Here is a 25,537-nt window from a genome sequence, read left to right on the forward strand (position 1 = left end):
CATAGCAGACACTCTAGGTGAAGTCCCAAGTTCAAACTAGAAGCTTTCAACATTTAAAATATTTAAAAGATACATCTGCTATAGGTTTTTCATACATATCTTTTATCTAGATTGGTAACTTTTCATATTTAATAAACTTTATTTTAGAATAATTTTAGATTTACAAGAAAATTATGACAATGTTCAAGAATATTCTTATATGCCCCATAATCTATTACTTCTGTTATTAAGGTCTTACATTGGTAAGTTTTCCTAAAACTAATAAACCAATATTGACACACAAACATCCACTGTTTATTAATAAACATACTTTACTCATATTTATTTCCTTGTCACAAAATTCTGTTTTCTGTCCCAGGATCCCCTGAGGATACTCCATTACATTTATTCATCATGCCTCTTTACATGCCCTCTGGCTGTGCCAATTCAGTGACACTTTTCTTGATTTTGAAAACATTGACAGTTTAGAGGTATATCGTCAGGTTGCCTTTGATTATGAATTATGTGACAATTTTGTTTTGATTTGATGTAGGTTATGTTTTCTTGGACGATGAAGTGTCATTCTTATATACTGACAGCACATAGTACCAACATAATTTATCACTGATGCTGTTAATTTCATTCCCATGGTGACATAGTGTTTTACAGTTTTCTTCAGGGTAAAGTCACATGATTTTTTTTTTCCCTGTATCATACTGTCATATTGGGAACGAAGGGAAGACCCAGGACCAGCCAGTAGAAAGATGAGACCTCTGAGGGAAAACTGCAGAGATTCCCTGCCCATGAAGAGGAGGATCCACAGAAACCAGCTTCCCACCTGCTGTCATCCCTGGGAGGACCTGGGGCATGGTGGCCCACTGTGATGTCCCCTGACATCTTAGTGGGCAGAAAGAGGAGAGGGCTGTGCTCAGGTGACTTTCAATTCAGATCACGAAGGGGGAAGGGACGCAGGACCTTCCAGGCATCCCCAGGATGATACAGAGGAAGAACCGGCGAGGTATCCCACCCCAGACACAGAAGGACCCACAATAACCAGCCCTTGTTTTCACCCCTAGGAGGCCTTGGTCAGGACCATTAGGGAGAGATGTTAGCGTGATTCATTTCCTCTTGGGGGTTTCATGGAAATAGGAACCTGGATCTGAGGAACAGTCTCTGGAGAGGAGGGCGACAGAGTGGAGGCCCTGTCAGGAATAATATGCTAAAGAAGACTGAGGGGCCTTCCCACCGCATTTCAGACGGAGGGCAGTGGAGCCCTGCCTGGGGCCTGGGAGGCCCTATCCGACTGTGGTTGGATGTGTTGCTACTTGTCTTGCACCCTGCAGGTCTCAGGGATGGGAGGGGCTTATTTGGAGGTGAAAGACTCCGACCCACAGAGTCAGTGAGTCCAGGCGCAGCCCCTCGGGAAGGCTGGAAGGGAACACCCAAGGCTGGTAGTGTCCCTCCACTGTCCCTGTACCTGCTGCCAGCTCCGGAGGACCCCATCAGGGTCCCCAGATGTACAACTTTCTGACTTCCATTTTGGGAGTAAGCAAAAAGGACAGGTTTTCTCGGAGGAGGGCAGTTTCAGTTAAGCAGAGGGAGAAGCCCCAGGGCTGGCCACTGAATAAAAAGAGAACTTTGTTGACAGACGGTAACCTCCCAACACAGAGGGGAGTCACAGGCAGCACCTGGCCACACTCCCTGCTGTCAGCCCTGGAAAAAGGTGGGCTATGAGTGTGAAGGACTGCGGAGGTGGGAGGGAAGAGGTTGGTAAGGTTTAGGGAGTAAGCAAGAAGGCTTGCAGCGCATCCGAGAAATGGGAAGGAAGACGTGAAAAACAGGAGGAGGGGTGGGGGATGAAAACGAGGCTGAGAAGGGGTGGGGCTGTTCCTCCGCAGAGAGGAGGCCACACCCCACGCTGCCCCTGCCGTCAAGCCTGGTCAACCCCCGCAGGGTTCCCGGATGTGCTTTCCCAGCTTCCATCTTCTAAGTCTTGGAAGGCATTTTGTGAGGAGGCGCGATCTAGGTCAGCCGAGGGAAGTCTTAGATCCAACCAGTTCTCAAGGTAAGGGCCCCGAGGGAGAACTCAGGGACCTACCACCACCAAGAGAAAAACCCCCGGCCCGCCCTACCCCTGCTTTGGGACTTGGAGGTCACAGAGGGTAAGAGAGCAACCGAGGGCTGATGTACAGGAATACGGCAACCGAGGGCTGAGGGACTGGTCCTCCTGACGGGAATAGGGCAACCGAGGGTGAGGGACGGGTCCTCCTGACGGGAATAGGACAACCGAGGGCTGAGGGACGGGTCCTCCTGACGGGAATACGGCAACGAAGGGCGGAGGGACAGGTCCTCCTGACGGGAATAGGGCAACCGAGGGCAGAGGGACGGGTCCTCCTGACAAGAATAGGGCAACCGAGGGCTGAGGGACGGTCCTCCTGACGGGAATAGGGTAACCGAGGGCTGAGGGACGGGACCTCCTGACAGGAATACGGCAACCGAGGGCTGAGGAACGGGTCCTCCTAATGGGAATAGGGTAACCGAGGGCTGAGGGATGGGTCCCCCTGACGGGAATACGGCAACCGAGGGCTGAGGGACGGTCCTCCTAATGGGAATAGGAAAAACGAGGGCTGAGTGACGGGTCCTCCTGACGGGAATAGGGCAACAGAGGGCTGAGGGACGGGTCCTCCTGACGGGAATAGGACAAACGAGGGCTGAGGGTCCGGGTCCTCCTGACGGGAATCGGGCAACCGAGGGCTGAGGGACGGGTCCTCCTGACGGGTATAGGGCGACCGAGGGCTGAGGGACGGGTCCTCCTGACGGGTATAGGGCAACCGAGGGTTGAGGGACGGGTCCTCCTGACAGGAATACGGCAACCGAGGGCTGAGGGACGGGTCCTCCTGACGGGAATAGGGCGACCGAGGGCTGAGGGACGGGTCCTCCTGACGGGAATAGGGCAACCGAGGGCTGAGGGACGGGTCCTCCTGACGGGAATAGGGCGACCGAGGGCTGAGGGACGGGTCCTCCTGACGGGTATAGGGCAACCGAGGGCTGAGGTACGGGTCCTCCTGACGGGTATAGGGCGACCGAGGGCTGAGGGACGGGTCCTCCTGACGGGAATAGGGCGACCGAGGGCTGAGGGACGGATCCTCCTGACGGGTATAGGGCGACCGAGGGCTGAGGGACGGGTCCTCCTGACGGGAATAGGACGACCGAGGGCTGAGGGACGGGTCCTCCTGACGGGAATAGGGCGACCGAGGGCTGAGGGACGGATCCTCCTGACGGGTATAGGGCAACCGAGGGTTGAGGGACGGGTCCTCCTGACGGGAATACGGCAACCGAGGGCTGAGGGACGGGTCCTCCTGACGGGAATAGGGCAACCGAGGGCTGAGGGATGGGTCCTCCTGATGTGAATAGGGCCTCAGAGGACTGAGGTACAGGAATCCGGCAACCGAGGGCTGAGGGACGGGTCCTCCGGACGGGTATAGGGCAACCGAGGGCTGAGGGACGGGTCCTCCTGACGGGAATAGGGCAACCGAGGGCTGAGGGATGGGTCCTCCTGATGTGAATAGGGCCTCAGAGGACTGAGGTACAGGAATCCGGCAACCGAGGGCTGAGGGACGGGTCCTCCGGACGGGTATAGGGCAACCGAGGGCTGAGGGACGGGTCCTCCTGACGGGAATAGGGCAACCGAGGGCTGAGGGATGGGTCCTCCTGATGTGAATAGGGCCTCAGAGGACTGAGGTACAGGAATCCGGCAACCGAGGGCTGAGGGACGGGTCCTCCGGACGGGTATACGGCAACCGAGGGCTGAGGGACGGGTCCTCCAGATGGGAATACGGCAACCAAGGGCTGAGGGACGGGTCCTCCTGACGGGAATAGGGCAACCGAGGGCGGAGGGACGGGTCCTCCTGAGATGAATAGGGCAATCGAGGGCTGAGTGACGGGACCTCCTGACACGAATACGGCAACTGAGGGCTGAGGGACGGGTCCTCCTGACGGGAATAGGGCAACCGACGGTGAGGGACGGGTCCTCCTAATGGGAATAGGGTAACCGAGGGCTGAGGGACGGGTCCCCCTGACGGAAATACGGCAACCGAGGGCTGAGGGACGGTCCTCCTGACGGGAATAGGACAAACGAGGGCTGAGTGACGGGTCCTCCTGACGGGAATAGGGCAACCGAGGGCTGAGGGACGTGTCTACCTGATGGGAATAGGGCAACTGAGGGCTGAGGGACGTGTCTTCCTGATGGGAATAGGGCAACCGAGGGCTGAGGTACAGGAATACGGCAACCGAGGTCGGATGGACGGGTCCTCCTGACGGGAATAGAGCAACCGAGGGCGGAGGGACGGGTCCTCCTGACAAGAATAGGGCAACCGAGGGTTGAGGGACGGGACCTCCTGACAGGAATACGGCAACTGAGGGCTGAGGGACGGGTCCTCCTGACGGGAATAGGGCAAACGAGGGCTGAGGGACGGTCCTCCTAATGGGAATAGGGCAACCGAGGGCTGAGGGACGGTCCTCCTGACGGGAATACGGCAACCGAGGGCTGAGGGCCAGTCCTCCTGATGGGAATACCGCAACCGAGGGCTGAGGGACGGTCCTCCTGACGGGAATAGGACAAATGAGGGCTGAGTGATGGGTCCTCCTGACGGGAATAGGGCAACTGAGGGCTGAGGAACGGGTCCTCCTGATGGGAATACGGCAACCGAGGGCTGAGGTACAGGAATACGGCAACCGAGGGCGGATGGACGGGTCCTCCTGACGGGAATAGGGCAACCTAGGGCTGAGGAACGGGTCCTCCTGACGGGAATAGGGCAACCGAGGGCTGAGGTACAGGAATACGGCAACCGAGGGCGGATGGATGGGTCCTCCTGACGGGAATAGGGCAACCGAGGGCGGAGCGACGGGTCCTCCTGACGGGTATAGGGCAACCGAGGCCTGAGGGACGGGTCCTCCTGATGGGAATAGGGCAACCGAGGGCTGAGGGACGGGTCCTCCTGACGGGAATAGGGCAACCGAGTGTGAGGGACGGGTCCTCCTGACGGGAATAGCGCAACCGAGGGCTGAGGTACGGGTCCTCCTAATGGGAATTTGGCAACTGAGGGCTGAGGGACGGGTCTTCCTGACCGGAATAGGGCAACCGAGGGCTGAGGGACGGGTCCTCCTAATGGGAATAGGGCAACGGAGATCTGAGGGACGGGTACTCCTGACGGGAATACGGCAACCAAGGGCTGAGAGACGGGTCCTCCTGACGGGAGTAGGGCAACCGAGGGCTGAGGGACGGGTGCTCCTGACGGGAATATGACAACCGCGGGCTGTGGGACGGGTCCTCCTAATGGGAATAGGGAAGAGAGGGCTGAGGGACGGGTCCTCCTGACGGGAATAGGGCAACCGAGGGCTGAGGGACGGGTCCTCCTGACGGGAATACGACAACCGAGGGCCGAGGTACGGGTCCTCCTGATGGGAATAGGGCCACCGAGGGCTGAGGTACAGGAATCCGGCAACTGAGGGCTGAGGGACGGGTCCTCCTGACGGGTATAGGGCCACAGAGTGCTGAGGGTCCGGGTCCTCCTGACGGGAATAGGGCAAGCGAGGGCTGAGGGACGGGTCCTCCTGACGGGAATAGGGCAACCGAGGGCTGAGGTACAGGAATATGGCAACCGAGGGCTGAGGGACGGGTCCTCCTGACGGGAATAGGGCAACCGCGGGCTGAGGGACAAGTCCTCCTGACGGGTATAGGGCGACCGAGGGCTGAGGGACGGGTCCTCCTGACGGGTATAGGGCGACCGAGGGCTGAGGGACGGGTCCTCCGGACGGGAATACGGCAACCGAGGGCTGAGGGACGGGTCCTCCTGACGGGAATAGGGCAACCGAGGGCGGAGGGACGGGTCCTCCTGACAAGAATAGGGCAACCGAGGGCTGAGGGACGGGACCCCCTGACAGGAATACGGCAACCGAGGGCTGAGGTACGGGTCCTCCTGACGCGAATACTGCAACTGAGGGCTGAGCGAAGGGTCCTCCTGAAGGGAATAGGGCAACCGACGGTGAGGGACGGGTCCTCCTAATGGGAATAGGGTAACCGAGGGCTGAGGGACGGGTCCTCCTGACGGGAATAGGGCAACCGATAGTGCGGGACGGGTCCTCCTGACGGAAATACGGTAACCGAGGGCTGAGGGACGGGTCCTCCTGATGGGAATAAGGCACCTGAGGGCTGAGGGACGGTCCTGGTGATGGGAATAAGGCAACCGAGGGGTGAGAGATGGGTCCTCCTGACAGGAATATGGCAAGCAAGGGCTGAGGGACGGGTCCTCCTGACGGGAATACGACAACCGAGGGCCGAGGTACGGGTCCTCCTGATGTGAATAGGGCCTCTGAGGGCTGAGATACAGGAATCTGGCAACCGAGGGCTGAGGGACGGGTCCTCCGGACAGGTGTAGGGCAACCGAGGGCTGAGGGACGGGTCCTCCTGACGGGCATATGGCAACCGAGGGCTCAGGGACGGGTCCTCGTGATGGGTATATGGTAACGGAGGGCTGAGGGACGGGTTCTCCTGACGGGAATATGACAACCGAGGGCAGAGGTACGGGTCCTCCTGATGTGAATAGGGCCACCGAGGGCTGAGGTACCGGAATCCGGCAACCGAGGGCTGAGGGACGGGTCCACCTGACGGGAATAGGGCAACCGAGTGCTGAGGGACTGGTCCTTTTGACGGGAATAGGGCAACCGAATGCTGAGGGACTGGTCCTTTTCATGGGAATAGGGCAACCGAGTGCTGAGGGACGGATCCTATGGAGGGGAATACGGCAACCGAGGGCTGAGGGACAGGTCCTCCTGTCGGGAATAGGGCAACCGAGGGCTGAGGTGTAGGATTACGGCAACCGAGGGCTGATGGACGGGTCCTCCTGACGGGCACAGGGCAACTGAGGGCCGAGGGACGGGTCCTCCTGACGGGAATAGGGCAAACGAGGGCTGAGGGATGGGTCCTCTTGACGGGAATACGACAACCGAGGGCCGAGGTACGGGTCCTCCTGATGGGAATAGGGCCACCGAGGGCTGAGGTACAGGAATCCGGCAACCGAGGGCTGCGGGACGGGTCCTCCTGACTGGTATAGGGCAACCGAGTGCTGAGGGACGGGTCCTCCTGACGGGAATAGGGCAACCGAGGGCAGAGGGATGGGTCCTCCTGACGGGAACAGGGCAACCGAGGGCTGAGGTACAGGAATCCGGTAATCGAGGGCTGAGGAACGTGTCCTCCTGACGGGCATAGGGCAACCGAGGGCTGAGGGACGGGTCCTCCTGACCGGTATAGGGCAACCGAGGGCGGTGGGACGGGTCCTCCTGACGGGAATACGACAACCGAGGGCTGAGGTACGGATCCTCCTGATGGGAATAGGGCCACTGAGGGCTGAGGTACAGGAATCCGGCAACCGAGGGCTGAGGGATGGGTCCTCCTGACGGGTATAGGGCAACCGAGTGCTGAGGGACTGGTCCTCCTGACGGGAATAGGGCAACCGAGTGCTGAGGGACTGGTCCTTTTGACGGGAATAGGGCAACCGAGGGCTGAGGGACAGGTCGTCCTGATGGGAATACGGCAACCGAGGGCTGAGGGACGGGTCCTCCTGTCGGGAATAGGGCAACTCAGGGCTGAGGGACGGGTCCTCCTGACGGGAATAGGGCTACCGAGGGCTGACAGACGGGTCCTCGTGACGGGATTAGGGCTACCGAGGGTTGAGGAACGGGTCCTCCTGACGGGAATACGACAACCGAGGGCCGAGGTAGGGGTCCTCCTGATGTGAATAGGGCCACCGAGGGCTGAGGTACAGGAATCCGTCAACCGAGGCTGAGGGACGGGTCCTCCTGACCTGTATAGGGCAACCGAGTGCTGAGGGACTGGTCCTTTTGATGGGAATAGGGCAACCGAGGGCTGAGGGACGGGTCCTCCTGACGGGAATACGGCCACCGAGGGCTGAGGGACGGGTCCTCCTGTCGGGAAGAGGGTAACCAAGGGCTGAGGTACAGGAATACGGTAACCGAGTGCTGAGGGACTGGTCCTTTTGACGGGAATAGGGCAAACGAGGGCTGAGCGACGGGTCCTCCTGACGGGAATAGGGCAACCGAGGGCTGAGGTACAGGAATCCGATAACCGAGGGCTGAGGAACGGGTCCTCCTGACGGGCATAGGGCAACCGAGGGCTGAGGGACGGGTCCTCCTGACCGGTATAGGGCAACCGAGGGCGGTGGGACGGGTCCTCCTGACGGGAATACGACAACCAAGGGCCGAGGTACGGGTCCTCCTGATGTGAATAGGGCCACCGAGGGCTGAGGTACAGGAATCCGGCAACCGAGGGCAGAGGGATGGGTCCTCCTGACGGGTATAGGGCAACCGAGTGCTGAGGGACTGGTCCTTTTGACGGGAATAGGGCAACCGAGGGCTGAGGGACGGGTCCTCCTGACGGGAATAGGGCAACCGAGGGCTGAGGGACTGGTCCTCCTGACGGGAATAGGGTAACCGAGGGCTGAGGGACGGGTCCTCCTGACGGGAATACGGCAACCGAGAGCTGAGGGACAGGTCCTCCTGTCGGGAATAGGGCAACCGAGGGCAGAGGTACAGGAATACGGCAACTGATGGCTGATGGACGGGTCTTCCTGACGGGAATAGCGCAAACGAGGGCTGAGGGACGGGTCCTCCTGACGGGAATAGGGCAACCGAGTGCTGAGGGACTGGTCCTTTTGACGGGAATAGGGCAACCGAGGGCTGAGGGACGGGTCCTCCTGACGGGAATATGGCAACCGAGGGCTGAGGGACGGGTCCACCTGACGGGAATAGGGCAAATGAGGGCTGAGGGACGGGTCCACCTGACGGGAATAGGGCAACCGAGGGCTGAGGGACGGGTCCTCCTGACGGGTATAGGGCAACCGAGTGCTGAGGGACTGGTCCTTTTGACGGGAATAGGGCAACCGAGGGCTGACGGACGGGTCCTCCTGACGGGAATAGGGCACCCGAGGGCTGAGGGACGGGTCCTCCCGATGGGAATAGGGCACCCGAGGGCTGAGGGACGGGTCCTCCTGACGGGAATAGGGCAACCGAGGGCTGAGGGACGGGTCCTCCTGACGCGAATACGGCAACCGAGGGCTGAGGGACGGGTCCTCCTGACGGGAATAGGGCAACAGACGGTGAGGGACGGGTTCTCCTAATGGGAATAGGGTAACCGAGGGCTGAGGGATGGGTCCTCCTGACGGGAATACGGCAACCGAGGGCTGAGGGACGGTCCTCCTAATGGGAATAGGAAAAACGAGGGCTGAGTGACGGGTCCTCCTGACGGGAATAGGGCAACCGAGGGCTGAGGGACGTGTCTACCTGAAGGGAATAGGGCAACCGAGGGCTGAGGGACGTGTCTTCCTGATGGGAATAGGGCAACCGAGGGCTGAGGTACAGGAATACAGCAACCGAGGGCGGATGGACGGGTCCTCCTGACGGGAATAGGGCAACCGAGGGCTGCGGGACGGGTCCTCCTGACGGGGATACGGCAACTGAGGGCTGAGGGATGGGTCCTCCTGATGGGAATATGGCAACCGAGGGCTGAGGGACTGGTGCTCCTCATGGGAATAGCGCAACCGAGGGCCGAGGGACGGGTCCTCCTGACGGGAATAGGGCAAGCGAGGGCTGAGGGACGGGTCCTCCTGACGGGAATATGGCAAGCGAGGGCTGAGGGACGGGTCCTCCTGACGGGAATAGGGTAACCGAGGGCTGAGGGACGGGTCCTCCTGACGGGAATACGGCAACCGAGGGTTGAGGGAAGGGTCCTCCTGATGGGAATAGGGCAAACGAGGGCTGAGGTAGAGGAATACGCCAGCCGAAGGCTGATGGACGGGTCCCTTTGACGGGAATAGGGCAACTGAGGGCTGAGGGACGGGTCCTCCCGACGGGAATAGGGCAAGCGAGGGCTGAGGGACGGGTCCTCCTGACGGGAATAGGGCAACCGAGGGCTGAGGGACAGGTCCTCCCGACGGGAATAGGGGAACCGAGGGCTGAGGGACGGGTCCTCCTCACGGGAATAGGACAAGCGAGGGCTGAGGGACGGGTCCTCCTGACGGGAATAGGACAACCGTGGGCTGAGGGACGGGTCCTCCTGACGGGAATAAGGCAACCGAGGGCTGAGGGACGGGTCCTCCTGATGGGAATAGGGCAACGGAGGTCTGAGGGACAGGTACTCCTGACTGGAATACGGCAACCAAGGGCTGAGAGACGGGTCCTCCTGACGGGAGTAGGGCAACCGAGGGCTGAGGGACGGGTCCTCCTGACGGGAATATGACAACTGAGGGCTGTGGGACGGGTCCTCCTAATGGGAATAGGGAAGCGAGGGCTGAGGTACGGGTCCTCCTGACGGGAATAGGGCAACCGATGGCTGAGGGACGGGTCCTCCTGACGGGAATAGGGCAACCGAGGGCTGAGGGACGGGTCCTCCTGACGGGAATAGGGCAAGCGAGGGCTGAGGGACGGGTCCTCCTGACGGGTATAGGGCAACCGAGTGCTGAGGGACTGGTCCTTTTGACGGGAATAGGGCAACCGAGGGCTGAGGGACGGGTCCTCCTGATGGGTATAAGGCAACCGAGTGCTGAGGGACTGGTCCTTTTGACGGGAATAGGGCAACCGAGGGCTGAGGGACGGATCCTCCGGAGGGGAATACGGCAACCGAGGGCTGAGGGACAGGTCCTCCTGTCGGGAATAGGGCAACCGAGGGCTGAGGGACGGGTCCTCCTTACGGGTATAGGGCAACCGAGTGCTGAGGGACTGGTCCTTTTGACGGGAATAGGGCAACCGAGGGCTGAGGGACGGGTCCTCCTGATGGGTATAAGGCAACCGAGTGCTGAGGGACAGGTCCTTTTGACGGGAATAGGGCAACCGAGGGCTGAGGGACGGGTCCTCCTTACGGGTATAGGGCAACCGAGTGCTGAGGGACTGGTCCTTTTGACGGGAATAGGGCAACCGAGGGCTGAGGGACGGGTCCTCCTGACGGGAATAGGGCAACCGAGGGCTGAGGGACGGGTTCTCCTGACGGGAATAGGGCAACCGAGGGCTGAGGTACAGGAATCCGATAACCGAGGGCTGAGGAACGGGTCCTCCTGATGGGCATCGGGCAACCGAGGGCTGAGGGATGGGTCCTCCTGACCGGTATAGGGCAACCGAGGGCGGTGGGACGGGTCCTCCTGACGGGAATACGACAACCGAGGGCCGAGATACGGGTCCTCTTGATGTGAATAGGGCCACCGCGGGCTGAGGTACAGGAATCCGGCAACCGAGGGCTGAGGGACGGGTCCATTTGACGGGAATAGGGCAAATGAGGGCTGAGGGACGGGTCCACCTGACGGGAATAGGGCAACCGAGCGCTGAGGGACGGGTCCTACTTACGGGAATAGGGCAACCGAGGGCTGAGGGACGGGTCCTCCTGACGGGAATAGGGCAACCGAGGGCTGAGGGACGGGTCCTCCTGATGGGAATAGGGCAACCGAGGGCTGTGGGACGGGTCCTCCTGACGGGAATAGGCAATCGAGGGCTGAGGGACGGGTCCTCCTGACGGGAATAGGGCAACCGAGGGCTGAGGGATGGGTCCTCCTGACAGGAATAGGGCAACCGAGGGCTGAGGGACGGGTCCTCCTGACGGGAATAGGGCAACCGACGGTGAGGGACGGGTCCTCCTAATTGGAATAGGGTAACCGAGGGTTGAGGGACGGGTCCTCCTGACGGGAATACGGCAACCGAGGGCTGAGGGACGGTCCTCCTGAGGGGAATAGGAAATACGAGGGCTGAGTGTCGGGTCCTCCTGACGGGAATAGGGCAACCGAGGGCTGAGGGACGTGTCTACCTGAAGGGAATAGGGCAACCGAGGGCTGAGGGACGTGTCTTCCTGATGGGAATAGGGCAACCGAGGGCTGAGGTACAGGAATACGGCAACCGAGGGCGGATGGACGGGTCCTCCTGACGGGAATAGGGCAACCGAGGGCTGTCGGACGAGTCCTCCTGACGGGGATACGGCAACTGAGGGCTGAGGGACGGGTCCTCCTGATGGGAATATGGCAACCGAGGGCTGAGGGACTGGTGCTCCTCATGGGAATAGCGCAACCGAGGGCTGAGGGACGGGTCCTCCTGACGGGAATAGGGCAAGCGAGGGCTGAGGGACGGGTCCTCCTGACGGTAATATGGCAAGCGAGGGCTGAGGGACGGGTCCTCCTGACGGGAATAGGGCAACCGAGGGCTGAGGGACGGGTCCTCCTGACGGGAATAGGGCAACGGAGGGCTGAGGGACGGGTCCTCCTGACGGGAATACGGCAACCGAGGGCTGAGGGACGGGTCCTTCTGACGGGAATACGGCAACCGAGGGCTGAGGGACGGGTCCTCCGGACGGGTATAGGGCAACCGAGGGCTGAGGGACGTGTCCTTCTGACGGGCATATGGCAACCGAGGGCTCAGGGACGGGTCCTCCTACGGGTATAGGGCAACCGAGGGCTGAGTGACGGGTTCTCCTGATGGGAATATGACAACCGAGGTTCGAGGTTCGGGTCCTCCTGATGTGAATAGGGCCACCGAGGGCTGAGGTACGGGAATCCGGCAACCGAGGGCTGAGGGACGGGTCCAACTGACGGGAATAGGGCAACCGAGTGCTGAGAGACTGGTCCTTTTGAGGGGAATAGGGCAACCGAATGCTGAGGGACTGGTCCTTTTGACGGGAATAGGGCAACAGAGGGCTGAGTGACGGATCCTCCGGAGGGGAATACGGCAACCGAGGGCTGAGGGACAGGTCCTCCTGTCGGGAATAGGGCAACCGAGGGCTGAGGTATAGGAATACGGCAACCGAGGGCTGATGGACGGGTCCTCCTGACGGGAATAGGGCAACCGAGGGCTGAGGGACGGGTCCTCCTGACGGGCACAGGGCAACTGAGGGCTGAGGGACGGGTCCTCCTGACGGGAATAGGGCAACCGAGGGCTTAGGGACGGGACCACCTGACGGGCATAGGGCAAGCGAGGGCTGAGGGACGGGTCCTCCTGATGGGTATAGGGCAACCGAGGGCTGAGGGACTGGTCCTCCTGACGGGAATAGGGCAACCGAGGGCTGAGGGATGGGTCCTCCTGTCGGGAATACGGCAACATAGAGCTGAGGGACGGGGCCTCCTGTCGGGAATAGGGCAACCGATGGCAGAGGTACAGGAATTCGTTAACCGAGGGCTGAGGGACGGGTCTTCCTGACGGGAATAGGGCAAACGAGGGCTGAGGGACGTGTTCTCCTGACGGGAATAGGGCAACCGAGTGCTGAGGGACTGGTCCTTTTGACGGGAATAGGGCAACCGAGGGCTGAGGCACGGGTCCTCCTGACGGAAATATGGCAACCGAGGGCTGAGGGACGGGTCCTCCTGTCGGGAATAGGGCAACCGAGGGCTGAGGGACGGGTCCTCCTGACGGGAATAGGGCTACCGAGGGCTGACGGACGGGTCCTCGTGACGGGATTAGGGCTACCGAGGGTTGAGGAACGGGTGCTCCTGACGGGAATACGACAACCGAGGTCCGAGGTAGGGGTCCTCCTGATGTGAATAGGGCCACCGAGGGCTGAGGTACAGGAATTCGTTAACCGAGGGCTGAGGGACGGGTCCTCCTGACGGGTATAGGGCAACCGAGTGCTGAGGGACTGGTCCTTTTGACGGGAATAGGGCAACCGAGGGCTGAGGGACGGGTCCTTCTGACGGGAATACGGCAACCGAGGGCTGAGGGACGGGTCCTCCTGATGGGAATACGGCAATCGAGGGCTGAGGGACGGGTCCTCCTGTCGGGAATAGGGCAACCAAGGGCTGAGGTACAGGAATACGGCAACCGAGGGCTGAGGGATGGGTCCTCCTGAAGGGAATAGGGCAACCGAGGGCTGAGGGACGGGTCCTCCTGACGGGTATAGGGCAACCGAGTGCTGAGGGACTGGTCCTTTTGACGGGAATAGGGCAACCGAGGGCTGAGGGACGGGTCCTCCTGACGGGAATAGGGCAACCGAGGGCTGAGGGACGGGTCCTCCTGACGGGAATAGGGCAACAGAGGGCTGAGGGACGGGTCCTCCTGATGGGTATAGGGCAACCGAGGGCTGAGGGACGGGTCCTCCTGACGGGCATAGGGCAACCGAGGGCTGAGGGACAGGTCCTTCTGACGTGTATAGGAAAACCGAGGGTTGAGGGACGGGTCTTCCTGCCGGGAATAGGACATCTGAGGGCTGAGGGACAGGTCCTGACGGGAATAGGTCACCCGAGGGCTGAGGTACAGGAATATGGCAACAGAGGGCTGAGGGACGGGTCCTCCTGACGGGAATAGGGCAACCGAGGGCTGAGGGATTCGTCTTCCTGACAGGAATATGGCAGCCCACGGCTGAGGGTCCCGTCCCCACCACAGGTATTTTCCTGCGAAGGCTGATATGAGGGTCAGGGTTGGAATCTGTCCTCTGAGGTGGAGGTTTTCTCAGTCCTCCTCAATGTCTCCCTATTTATTCCCTACAGGGCCGGCACCTCCTCCCTTCAGTCGTGGGGATGCGGTGCTCAGCTCTCGGCAGCCATTTTCCTGCCAAGGCTGATATGAGGGTCAGGGTGGGAATTTGTAAGCAGTAGCTAAAAGTGTCTGTCTTTGTGTAAAACTAGAAAAGACAGGCGTGCCACCCCGAGGGCCTAGGAGTCTTCTGGCGACAGAGGAGGCTGAACCGGGGCTGCAGTCAGGGAGGCGGCACTGGGCTTCCTGGGGTGCCCGTCACAGGCAGGGCCTATTCACGACGGAGGAAGGGCCAAGGGTGGCCTGCAGCCCTCCCCTGGGACCAGACGTCTAGAGGGGCACCCCTGAAATCCGGCAGTGCTGGTTCAGGTGAGTATCTTCCTCTGGTTTATTTTTTTAAATAAATCCTCTCTTTCCCCGCGTTTTGCTCCCCCCACCCTTTCAGATCCTGCCATCGGGGCAGGCAGCTAGGTGGCCCTGTAGGGAATAAATAAGGAGACTTTGAGGAGAAACTGAGGGAACCCCCACCTCAGAGGACAGATTCCAACCCTATCCCTCATATCAGCCTTTGCGGGAAAATGGCTGCTGAGAGCTGAGAGACACATCACCAGGACCGAAGAAGGGAGGAGGTGCCGGCCCTGTAGGGAATAAATAGGAAGACTTTGAGGAGGACTGAGGGAACCCCCTCAAAGGACAGATTCCCACCCTGCTCCCAATATCAGCCCTGGCAGAGCTCCCCAGTTGGCTCAAGCTCAGCCGCAGCCCCTCAATTCTGAGTGAAGGGTGTCAGGGACGGGGAGGCCTTGGTCTGAGGGTCCCATGGCAAGTCAGCAGAGGCAGCCATTTTCCCTCAGTCCTCAACGTCTCCCTATTATTCCCTACAGGGCCGGCACCTCCTCCCTTAGGTCGTGGGGGTGTGTCGCTCATCTCTTGGCAGCCATTTTCCCGCCAAGGCTGATATGAGGGGCAGGGTTGGAATCTCTCCTCTGAGGTGGAGGTTCCCTCAGTCCTCATCGTCTCCTTATTTATTCGCTACAGGGCCGGCACCTCCTCCCTTAGGTCGTGGGGATGTGTCGCTCATCTCTTGGCAGCCATTCTCCCACCAAGGCTGATATGAGGGGCAGGGTTGGAATCTGTCCTCTGAGGTGGGGGTTCCCTCAGTCCTCAAAGTCTAACTGTTTATTTCCTACAGAGCTGGCACCTCCTCCCTTCGGTCGTGGGGATGCATCCCTCAGCTCTCGGCAGCCAATTTTTTGCCAAGGCTGGTTTGAGGGGCAGTGTTGAAATCTGTCCTCCTAGGTGGGGGTTCCCTCAGTCCTCAAAGTCTTACTGTTTATTCCCCACAGACCCGGCACATCCTCCCTTCTTTGGTCGTGGGGATGCGTCCCTCAGCACTCGGCAGCCATTTTCCTGCCAAGGCTGATATGAGGGTCAGGGTGGGAATCTGTAAGCAGTAACTAAAAGTGTCTGTTTTTGTCTAAAACTAGAAAAGGCAGGCGCACCACACCGAGGGCCTAGGAGTCTTCTGGCAACAGAGGAGGCTGAACCGGGGCTGCAGTCAGGGAGGCGGCACTGGGCTTCCTGGGGAGCCCGTCACAGGCAGGGCCTCTTCAGGAGGCAGGAAGGGCCAAGGTTGGCCTGCAGCCCTCCGCCAGGACCAGACGTCTGCAGGGGCTCCCCTGAAAGCCGGCAGTGCTGGTTCAGGTGAGTATCTTCCTCTGGTTTATTTTTTTAAATAAATCCTCTCTTTCCCGCCTTTTGCTACCCCCACCCTTTCAGATCCTGCCATCGGGGCGGGCAGCTAGGTGGCCCTGTAGGGAATAAATAAGGAGACTTTGAGGAGGACTGAGGGAACCCCCACCTCAGAGGACAGATTCCAACCCTACCCCTCATATCAGCCTTAGTGGGAAAATGGCTGCCGAGAGCTGAACGACGCATGCCCAGGACCGAAGAAGGGAGGAGGTGCCAGCCCTGTAGGGAATAAATAGGGAGACTTTGAGGAGGACTGAGGGAACCCCCTCAGAGGACAGATTCCCACCCTGCTCCCCGTATCAGCCCTGGCAGAGCTCCCCAGTTGGCTCAAGCTCAGCCGCAGCCCCCTCATTTCTGAGTGAAGGGTATCAGGGACGGGGAGGCCTTGGTCTGAGGGTCCCATGGCAAGTCAGCAGAGGCAGCTGCCTCTGGTTGACAGAGGGAAGATTCCCAGGCCCTGCTGGGGATAAGAGGGAGGACTGAAGTGTCATATGTGCTTCAGAGCAGATGTGAGGCTGCCCCGCCTGTCCCCGTGGTAGAGTATGGGATGTGGCTGCCTCCTCACTACCTCCCTCTGCTCTCAGGGATGTGGAGGTTGCTCTGAGGTTTCCTCAGGCCGGCAGAGTGGTAGGGGATGTGGCCCGGTCTGAGAAAATGTGACAACGCTAATAGAATTCTCAGTGGGCCACAAACCCCAGAACTGTGGGGCTCTGGATGTCTCGCCAGCCCCAGCTGCAATCTTTAGCCAGAGGGGCTCTGTTGCTGCTGCTGCTCCTTTTTTTTGTTTGTTTTGGGAAACGTTTCTGTCTTGTCACCCAGGCTGGCGTGCAGTGGCATGGTTTCAGCTCACTGCAACCTCCACCTCCCGGGTTCAAGTGATTGTCCTGCTTCTGCCTCCAAGGCAGCTGGGATTACAGGTGTCCACCACCGTGCCTGGCTGATTTTTGTATTCTCAGTAAGACAGAAATACATGTTGTCCAGGCTGCTGTCGATCTTCTGACCTTAGGTGGTCCACCCGCCTTGGCCTCCCAAAGGGCTGGGATTACAGGCATGAGCCAGAGTGCTCAGCCCTCTCTCACTTCTTCTTGCAGGGGGTCCAGGAACCAGGAGTTGAAGACCAGGGTCTGAGTTCCACTTCTAAACTCAGCACAGCAGAGGAGGCCCAGGCAAAGCTAGGAGTCAAGGTGAGTGCACACCCTGACAGTGTACCAAGGGCCCTACTCCCACAAACAGAGCAGACATGGCAGCACCCAGTCCTAACCACCTACTGCCATTCCTGGTGCCCCAGGCTCTGCCAGCCAACTGTGCCCTGAGGTGCTTTCTCACATTCTCCGACAGGTTCCCACCGAGCAAACGCCCTAGGAAGACAGGCGATCTGTGAGGCCTAGAGTACCATCTTAAGAGAAGGAGAGTTGTAAGGCAGCCTTTGTCAGAGCCATCATGGGTGAGTTGCTCAGCTGAGACCGCTCACACGGTCCCTATCTCCCTCAGGCCTGTGGGACCCCATCATTCCCATTTGTGCTCAGTCACACGTTTACCTGCTGCTCCTGAACAATATTCATCATGCCTCTCTTTCCAAACCTTTCATGCCCCAGCTTTGAGCAAGACTTCCAGAGCCCAATTTTAATACTGGAGTTGGTAGATTCACAGGATCCCACAGACGAGGAACAGGAGGAAACCTCCTCCATTTTCTCTTCCTCTTTCTACTTTTAATTCTCCTCCTCTTCCTCCTACTCCTCCTCCTCATCTTCTTCCTTCTCCTCATTCTCATTTTTTTCTCTGATTTTGGATGTTCAAGCAGACAAGGAGATGCCTGCTGCTGGGATGCCGAGTCTTCTCCAGAGTTCTCCTGAGAATCCTCAAAGTCCACCCGAGGGGCCTGACCAGTCTCCTCTCCAGAGTCCTGTGAGCGCCTTCATCTCCTCCACTTCATTGAGTCTTCAGAGTCCTCCTGAGAGTCCTCAGAGTCCACCTGAGGGGCCTGTACAGTCTCCTCTCCTGAGTCCTGTGAGCTCGGCCTCCACTTCACTGAGCCTTCCCCTGAGTTCCCCTGAGTATCCCCAGAGTCCTCCTGAGGGGCCGGCCCAGTATCCTCTGCAGAGTCCTGTGAGCTCCGTCATCTCCTCCACTTCATTGTGTCCTCAGAGTCCTCCTGAGAGTCCTCAGAGTCCACCTGAGGGGCCTGTACAGTCTCCTCTCCTGAGTCCTGTGAGCTCCTCCTCCACTTCACTGAGTCTTCCACTGAGTTCCCCTGAGTATCCCCAGAGTCCTCCTGAGGGGCCTGCACAGTATCCTCTGCAGAGTCCTGTGAGCACCTTCATCTCCTCCACTTCACTGAGTCCTCAGAGTACTCCTGAGAGTCCTCAGAGTCCACCTGAGGGGCCTGAACAGTCTCCTCTCCTGAGTCCTGTGAGCTCCTCCTCCACTTCACTGAGTCTTCCCCTGAGTTCCCCTGAGTATCCCCAGAGTCCTCCTGAGGGGCCTACCCAGTCTCCTCTCCAGAGTCCTGTGAGCACCTTCATCTCCTCCACTTCATTGAGTCCTCAGAGTCCTCCTGACAGTCCTCAGAGTCCACCTGAGGGGCCTGTACAGTCTCCTCTCCTGAGTCCTGTGAGCTCCTCCTCCACTTCACTGAGTCTTCCCCTGAGTTCCCCTGAGTATCCCCAGAGTCCTCCTGAGGGGCGTGCCCAGTATCCTCTGCAGAGTCCTGTGAGCACCTTCGTCTCCTCCACTTCATTGAGTCCTCAGAGTCCTCCTGAGAGTCCTCAGAGTCCACCTGAGGGGCCTGTGCAGTCTCCTCTCCTGAGTCCTGTGAGCTCCTCCTCCACTTCACTGAGTCTTCCCCTGAGTTCCCCTGAGTATCCCCAGAGTCCTTCTGAGGGGCCTGCCCAGTCTCCTCTCCAGAGTGCTCTGAGCCCCTTCGTTGCTTCCACTTCGTTGAATCTTTCCCAGAGTTTCCCTGAGAGTCATCAGAGTCCTTCTGAGGGGCCTGCCCAGCCTGCTTTCCAAAGTTCTGTGTGGTCCTTCTCCTCCACTTCACTGAGTCTTCTCCAGAGCTTCCCTGAGAGTCCTCAGAGTCCTCCTGAGGGGCCTGCCCAGCCTATTTTCCAGAGATTTGTGTGCTCCTCCTCCTCCAGTTCATTGTGTCTTCTCCAGAGTTCTCCCAAGAGCCCTCAGAGTCCTCCTGAGGGGCCTGCACAGTCTCCTCTCCTGAGTCCTGTGAGCTGCTCCTCCACTTCACTGAGTCTTCCCCACAGTTTCCCTGAGAGTCCTCGGATTCCTCCTGAGGGGCTGTCCCAATCTCCTCTCCAGAGTCCTGTGAGCTCATTCTCCTCCTCCTCCCACTCCTCCCCCTCCTCCCGCTCCACCGCCTCCTCCTCCTCTTCCTCCTCCTCCCCCTCTTCCTCCTCCTTCCCCTCTTCCTTCTCCCCCTCCTCTTCCTCCTCCTCTCCGTCCTCCTCCTCCTCTTCCCCCTCCCCCTCCTCCTCCTTTTCCTTCTCTTCCTCCTCCTCCTCCTCCTCCTCCAGTTCATTGAGATTTCTCCAGAGTTCTTCTGAGAGTCCTCAGAGTCCTCCTGAGGGGCCTGCGCAGTCTCCTCTCCTGAGTCCTGTGAGCTCCTCCTCCACTTCACTATGTCTTCCCCCAAGTTCCCCTGAGAGTCCTCAGTGTCCTCCTGAGTGGCCTGCGCAGTCTCCTCTCCTGAGTTTTGTGAGCTCCTTCTCGTCAATTTCACTGCGTCTTTCCCTGAGTTCCCCTGAGAGTCCTCCTGAGGGGCCTGCCGAGTTTGCTCTCCCAAGTTTGGAGTGCTCCTTCTCCTCCACTTCACTGAATCTTCTCCAGAATTTCCCTGAGAGCCCTTCCGAGGGGCCTGCCCAGTCTCCTCCCCGGAGTCCTATGAGCTCCTTCTCCTCCCTCTCTTCCAGTCCACTGTGTCTTCTCCAGAGTTCCCTTGAGAGTCCTCAGAATCCTTCTGAGGGGCCAGCCCAGTCTGCTCTCCAGAGTTTTGTCCGCTCCGTCTTCTCTGACTGTTTGAGTCTTCTCCAGAGTTCTCCTGAGTGTCCCCAGAGTCCTCCTGAGGGCCCTTCCCAGTCTGCCCTCCACGGTCCTGTGAGCTCCTCCTTCAGTCCATTGAGTTTTCCCCCGAGTTCCCCTGAGTGTCCCCAGAGTCCTCCTGAGGGCCCTTCTCAGTCTGCTCTTCAGGGTCCTGTGAGCTCCTTCTCCTTCAGTCCGTTGAGTCTTACCCCGGGTTCCCCTGTGTGTCCCCAGAGTCCTCCTGGGGGACCTTCCCAATCTGCCCCCCAGGGTCCCGTGAGCACCTTCTCCTCCTGTCCATTCCGTCTTCCCCTGAGTTCCCCTGAGTGTCCCCAGAGTCCTCCTGAGGGGCCTTCCCAGTCTGCTCTCCAGGGTCCTGTGGGCTCTTTCTACTCCTCCACTTTATGGAACCCATCCAGTGAAGAGTCCAGCAGCCCAGCAGATGAAGATACAAGAACCTCAGACACCTTACTAGACAGTGAGTCCTTGACAGATAATGAGTCCCTGACAGCCACTGAGCCCTTGGTTGCTCATACACTGGATGAAAAGGTGGATGAGTTGGTGCGGTTTCTTCTTCTCAAATATCAAGCGAAGGAGCCTGTCACAAAGGCAGAGATGCTGACGATTTTCGTCAACAGGTACAGGGGCTACTTTCCTATGATCTTCAGGAAAGCCCGTGAGTTCATAGAGATTCTTTTTGGCATTGCCCTGACAGAAGTGGGCCCCGACCACTCCTATGTCTTTGTAAATACATTAGACCTCACCTGTGAAGGGAGTCTGAGTGATGAGCAAGGCATGCCCCAGAACCAACTCCTGACACTTATTCTGAGTATAATCTTCATAAAAGGCTCCTGTGCCTCTGAGGAGGTCATCTGGCATGTGCTGAATGGAATAGGGGTATGTGCTGGGAGGGAGCACTTCATCTGTGAGGAGCCCAGGGAGCTCCTCACTAAAGTTTGGGTACAGGAACATTACCTGGAGTACCAGGAGGTGCCCAAAACTTCTCCTCCACGTTATGAATTTCTTTGGGGTCCGAGAGCCCATTCAGAAATCAGCAAGAGAAAAGTAGTAGAGTTTTTGGCCATGCTAAACAATACCGTCCCTCGTTCCTTTTCACCCTCATACAAGGATGCTTTGAAACATCTAGAAGAGAGAGCCCAGGCCAGAGTTGACACCACAGATGACTCCACTGTCACAGACGGTGCAAGCTCCAATGTTTCCCAGCCCGTCTTCCCCTGAGCAAAGTCTAAGGCAGAATCTTCCTTTTGAGTGTGAACAGGGCAGGCGAGTTTCTATGCCATGGAGGGCCCGGGGGAAGCTGGCGAGAACACAGTGTTTGCGTTTCTGTTCCATATGGTAGTTAAGGGATTTACCTATTTTACTTTGGGGTAATTTTCAAATGCTCTTCCTTTTAATAACAGGTTTAAATAGCTTCAGAAACTTAGTTTATGGAGTTTATGAATATTAGTCACACGTGCTGCTGTTTAACTGGTGAGGGGTAACGGTTTGATAGTTTGTAAAACACACACACACACACACACACACACACACACACACGATTGGGAAAACCTGCCTTATCTGTGGTCTGTCACACTTTAATATGGTATTACTGTAGCAATTTTCTTTAAACTGTAAAAGAACTCTGGAGTTAAATAGTGGAACAAAACAAAGGATTGTTAATATTTGCATTTCCTCATACCCTTTAGTCTGTTGTTCTTGAAAATTAAAGATACGTACCTGGTTTTCTTGGCTTGTTTAATAAAGTAGCAGAGATTAAATGACAATAAATAAAAGTATCACTGACTCCTTTATTTGACGAACATTATATCAGCATTGCTCATGGAAGTTACGGTTAGTAGTGAAGTTACTATTAAAAGCAAGACGTACACCTACTCATAAAACGGTAGAGTATAGGTACAGAAGCCATATCGGGAACTTGGTACGATTTTTCTCTTCAATCTAAAGAGTAAGTTTAAAAAGGAGTGGGGCGGTGAGACTCCAGTTGGAGCCTTCAAACAAAAAGGCCCTGAGCTAAGGCAGTTTTGGGCTTTGGGAAACTGCACTTGCTTCTGTGGGAGCTGATTTTTATGAAGCTGGGTGGTGGCAGGGCCCAGACTCTCAGAAGGTGAGAGAAAAGCCTGGAATGGAAAGCTACTTGAGCAGTTCCCTCTGGGTGAAGGATGAGGCAGAGAGGAGTCTCCACATGGGGAAGTAATGGGAGGTGTCCTGCAGCTCTTGTGCACTTGAACACAGTACTTTTGTCCAGCCCCAGGACTTTCCCACGTTATAGCACTGTCCTTTCGATCTCCCGTGTGCTCTCGTGCAACTATGGAACCTGGCCTGCTGACTAACTTGTCACCGTGTTTCCCACTCTGAAGGCTGTACCCAGCTCTCAGTGCCAGACGCCATTGACATCTACCCTTCCCCTAACATAGACCACTCTTTGTCTCTGCAGAAGTTCCCTGACTGATCCATCCCTCTCCCTGGCTCCTCTGTGATAACAGACTTTGATGTGAATATACACTTTGAATAGTGACATTTCCATACATATGCTGGGCATCCTCACCACATTCTCAACATATTTCCAAATAGACTGCAGAGTAAAATCTAATTTGTCACAAAATATACTTGTTTTAGGGATGTAAGCCTAAGGTAGATATAGCCTATTTGAAATCATCGTAATATTTGATATTTGTAGTAGGATTTTAATAAAATTCATTATTTGAAACGGGGCGCTGAACCCAAATACAGATGAATGAGCTTTTGTAGGTGATCAAATGCCAATCTTTCCTTAATAAACTTTGTAGATAAGGAAAGACTATAGAAATCACTTTGCAAATGATCTACAAGAAGACGAATTTCTAAAAAAACAAAAAAATCTTGAAACCTGCCTAGGAGGTAACAAGGGTACTTTGTGGACATGCCAGCTCTGATGAGAAAAAAAAGTTATAGTTAAACATCCTTCCCCTGTCTCTTTTCTGTGTACCTGCCCCACAGGAAAATCTTTTTTTTGCAGTGTGCCACAGGCACATGTATAGCTGTTCAGGAATGTTCCATCGTATGGAGGGTGGCCGAGGCTCACAGGTAGATTATTTATCATACACCAAAAATAGGAGAGTATTGTCAGCCTAAAGAAATTATATAGCTTATTAAAAGGACAGTGCAAAGTGCTATTGAGGGAATAAGGTTGACTCTCCCTGCCAAGATTTACAAAATTGTTTTAAAACAGGATGTAATCTTGTGTTTGAAACCACGAGTCACTTTGTTGGTGCAAGAAAATGTTGGAAGATTTCAAGGCTATGCTGACATTCCCAGAAATAATTCCAAGAAATGAAGAAACTGTCATAAATTATAGTAGTTGGTTTTAATTGAGCACCATAATAACATATGGGAGAAACTACAAGTGCCCATTTTCATTTGTCTACCTCACCTTCTTGGGTGGTTCATTTATAGTTAGAAGCCAGTGCATCATTCCCGTGCTTTTGTTTCTGTTGAGCAGTTAACATGTGTTGTGATGTGGAGCTACAAGTGGAAAGCAGCTTGGATTCTTGGGTCAGGTGAAAGCCAGGATGGACTGTGTATTAGTCTATTATACCATAACAGAATACCACAAACTGGGTGACTGAAAAAACAGAAATTATTTTCTCACATTTCTGGAGGCTAAATATCTAAGGTGAAGATGTTGGCCAGTTTGATTTCTTCCCTGGCCTCTCCGTGGCTTGCTGATTGCTACTTTCTCAGTGAATTCTTACATGGTTGTTCCTTAGTCTGTGTGTCTGTATCTTAATCTGCTCTGCTTATGAGGACACCAGTCATATTGAATATGATCCTAACCGTAAAATCTCATTTTACCTTAATTGCCTCTTCAAAGGTTCTGTCTCCAAATACAATGACATTCTGTAGTACTGAGGTTAAGACGTGGATATATCATTTTGGGGAGAGGGGGCACAATTCAGCCCATAACACCCTGCCAACTCAAACCGGAATTTATGTGCACAAAAATCAACTTGTGTTAAGCCATTTAACTTTCAGGAGATTTTTTTCTGTTCCATCAGCTTGCTTTCACTTAATCTGACTACTACAGTACTCCTCTTGCTTTTCTTAGGGTTATCTCAGTATTTTAGTTAAAAGTAAATAGCACATGTATTTTTGTGGCAAAAAATTCCAAAAATACATAGAAATTGCATTTTTTCCTTTAAAATTTTCAAAATTCAGCCTCCTACTCAGAAGTTGCCACAAGTAACAATGTGGCTGTGTAAATTTTGAAAGATGATTTTTGATTTCTGGCTTTTATAAAGATAGATGTGCTATTTTGTATATACACATATATGTATACACACACGTATGTAATGATATAATGATATACATATAGATCTGTGACACTTGCCTTTGCCACTATTATAGGTTCAATTGCCTCTTCTGCAAAATTCTACATTTTTAAAATTGAAATGTGACATGACTTGTAGATAGGATTATTTCAAAGGCAATCAAGTTAAAATGAGGTTATTAATGCTGGCCTCAATGGAAATCACTAAAAAGGGGATATGTAACAAACCTACACTTGCATCTCTGAATTTAAAATTAAATAAAAATTTTAGATACATACATCAAATTTAACTGCTCTGTAAAGTTTTATTTATTTAGGCAAATATCTGTGGGTTTCCACCTTGAGCTCTGAGGTTTGATACAACAATCCTGGCTATGAGCAGAGGCCATCTGCCCCTGGGATGTGGCGACAAAGCTAAGGAAGGAAGTCAGCACATGAACAGCTGAATTGATCCTGGCCATAGTGGGTGGAGAGAACTCTAATCCTCAGGGAAATCTCTGGCAAAGCCACAAGTCAACCTTTTTTGGAATCTTAGGGCTCCTGAATCCTTCTGAGGGTCCTGTCAGGAGTAAGAATTGTTGAAAGGAAATATGCGGAGCTCTTATCCATGTGGAAAGGGAGACAGTCCTCTACGCCTATCAGGTCAGCAACCTGGCAATGCCACGAAGTCAGTAAAGTGTTTGTGGACCTGGTCAGGGTGTCTATCATCAACACAACATCCCTCCGTCTTGACTTTCTGGAATAGAACTGCTCGGGTTATATGTCTTGAAATCTCAGAGTTCCAATGGTCAGCAGGAGGACTGGTCAAGTAAGAGGGGGAATAAATCCATCATCGTCCCGGGTAGCCTTTCCCTAGCTACTGTTGAGATCCAAGTCTTACCCTCAAAAAGCAAAGGCTTGTGAAAGCAGCTAGGCCTTCTATGGCTGAGACAAGGG

The 25,537-nt window shown here is 56.1% G+C and overlaps 1 protein-coding gene across 3 annotated transcripts in view; it reads left to right on the top strand.

Annotated features, from left to right (window-relative positions):
• LOC118150514 (uncharacterized) overlaps positions 1 to 22,050 on the top strand; it is a 62,120-nt gene extending 40,070 nt beyond the window's left edge. The window contains exons 1-6 of one of the 3 annotated variants that reach the window (XM_035288579.3): positions 14,074 to 14,400; positions 14,643 to 14,859; positions 15,978 to 16,194; positions 17,334 to 17,426; positions 17,581 to 17,686; positions 18,044 to 22,050. In XM_035288579.3, the coding sequence (XP_035144470.3) occupies positions 17,683 to 17,686; positions 18,044 to 21,513 (3,474 nt within the window). In that variant the 5' untranslated portion in view covers positions 14,074 to 14,400; positions 14,643 to 14,859; positions 15,978 to 16,194; positions 17,334 to 17,426; positions 17,581 to 17,682 and the 3' untranslated portion in view covers positions 21,514 to 22,050. Of the gene's footprint in view, positions 1 to 1,967; positions 2,045 to 14,073; positions 14,401 to 14,642; positions 14,860 to 15,977; positions 16,195 to 17,333; positions 17,427 to 17,580; positions 17,687 to 18,043 lie in introns of those variants that run through there. The other 2 variants (XM_054250838.2, XM_078363885.1) reach the window with 2 other exon arrangements.
• The last annotated feature ends 3,487 nt before the right edge of the window (positions 22,051 to 25,537 follow it).

This window comes from Callithrix jacchus, chromosome X, assembly GCF_049354715.1.
Source record: "Callithrix jacchus isolate 240 chromosome X, calJac240_pri, whole genome shotgun sequence".
NCBI classification, from domain to species: Eukaryota; Metazoa; Chordata; class Mammalia; order Primates; family Cebidae; genus Callithrix; species Callithrix jacchus.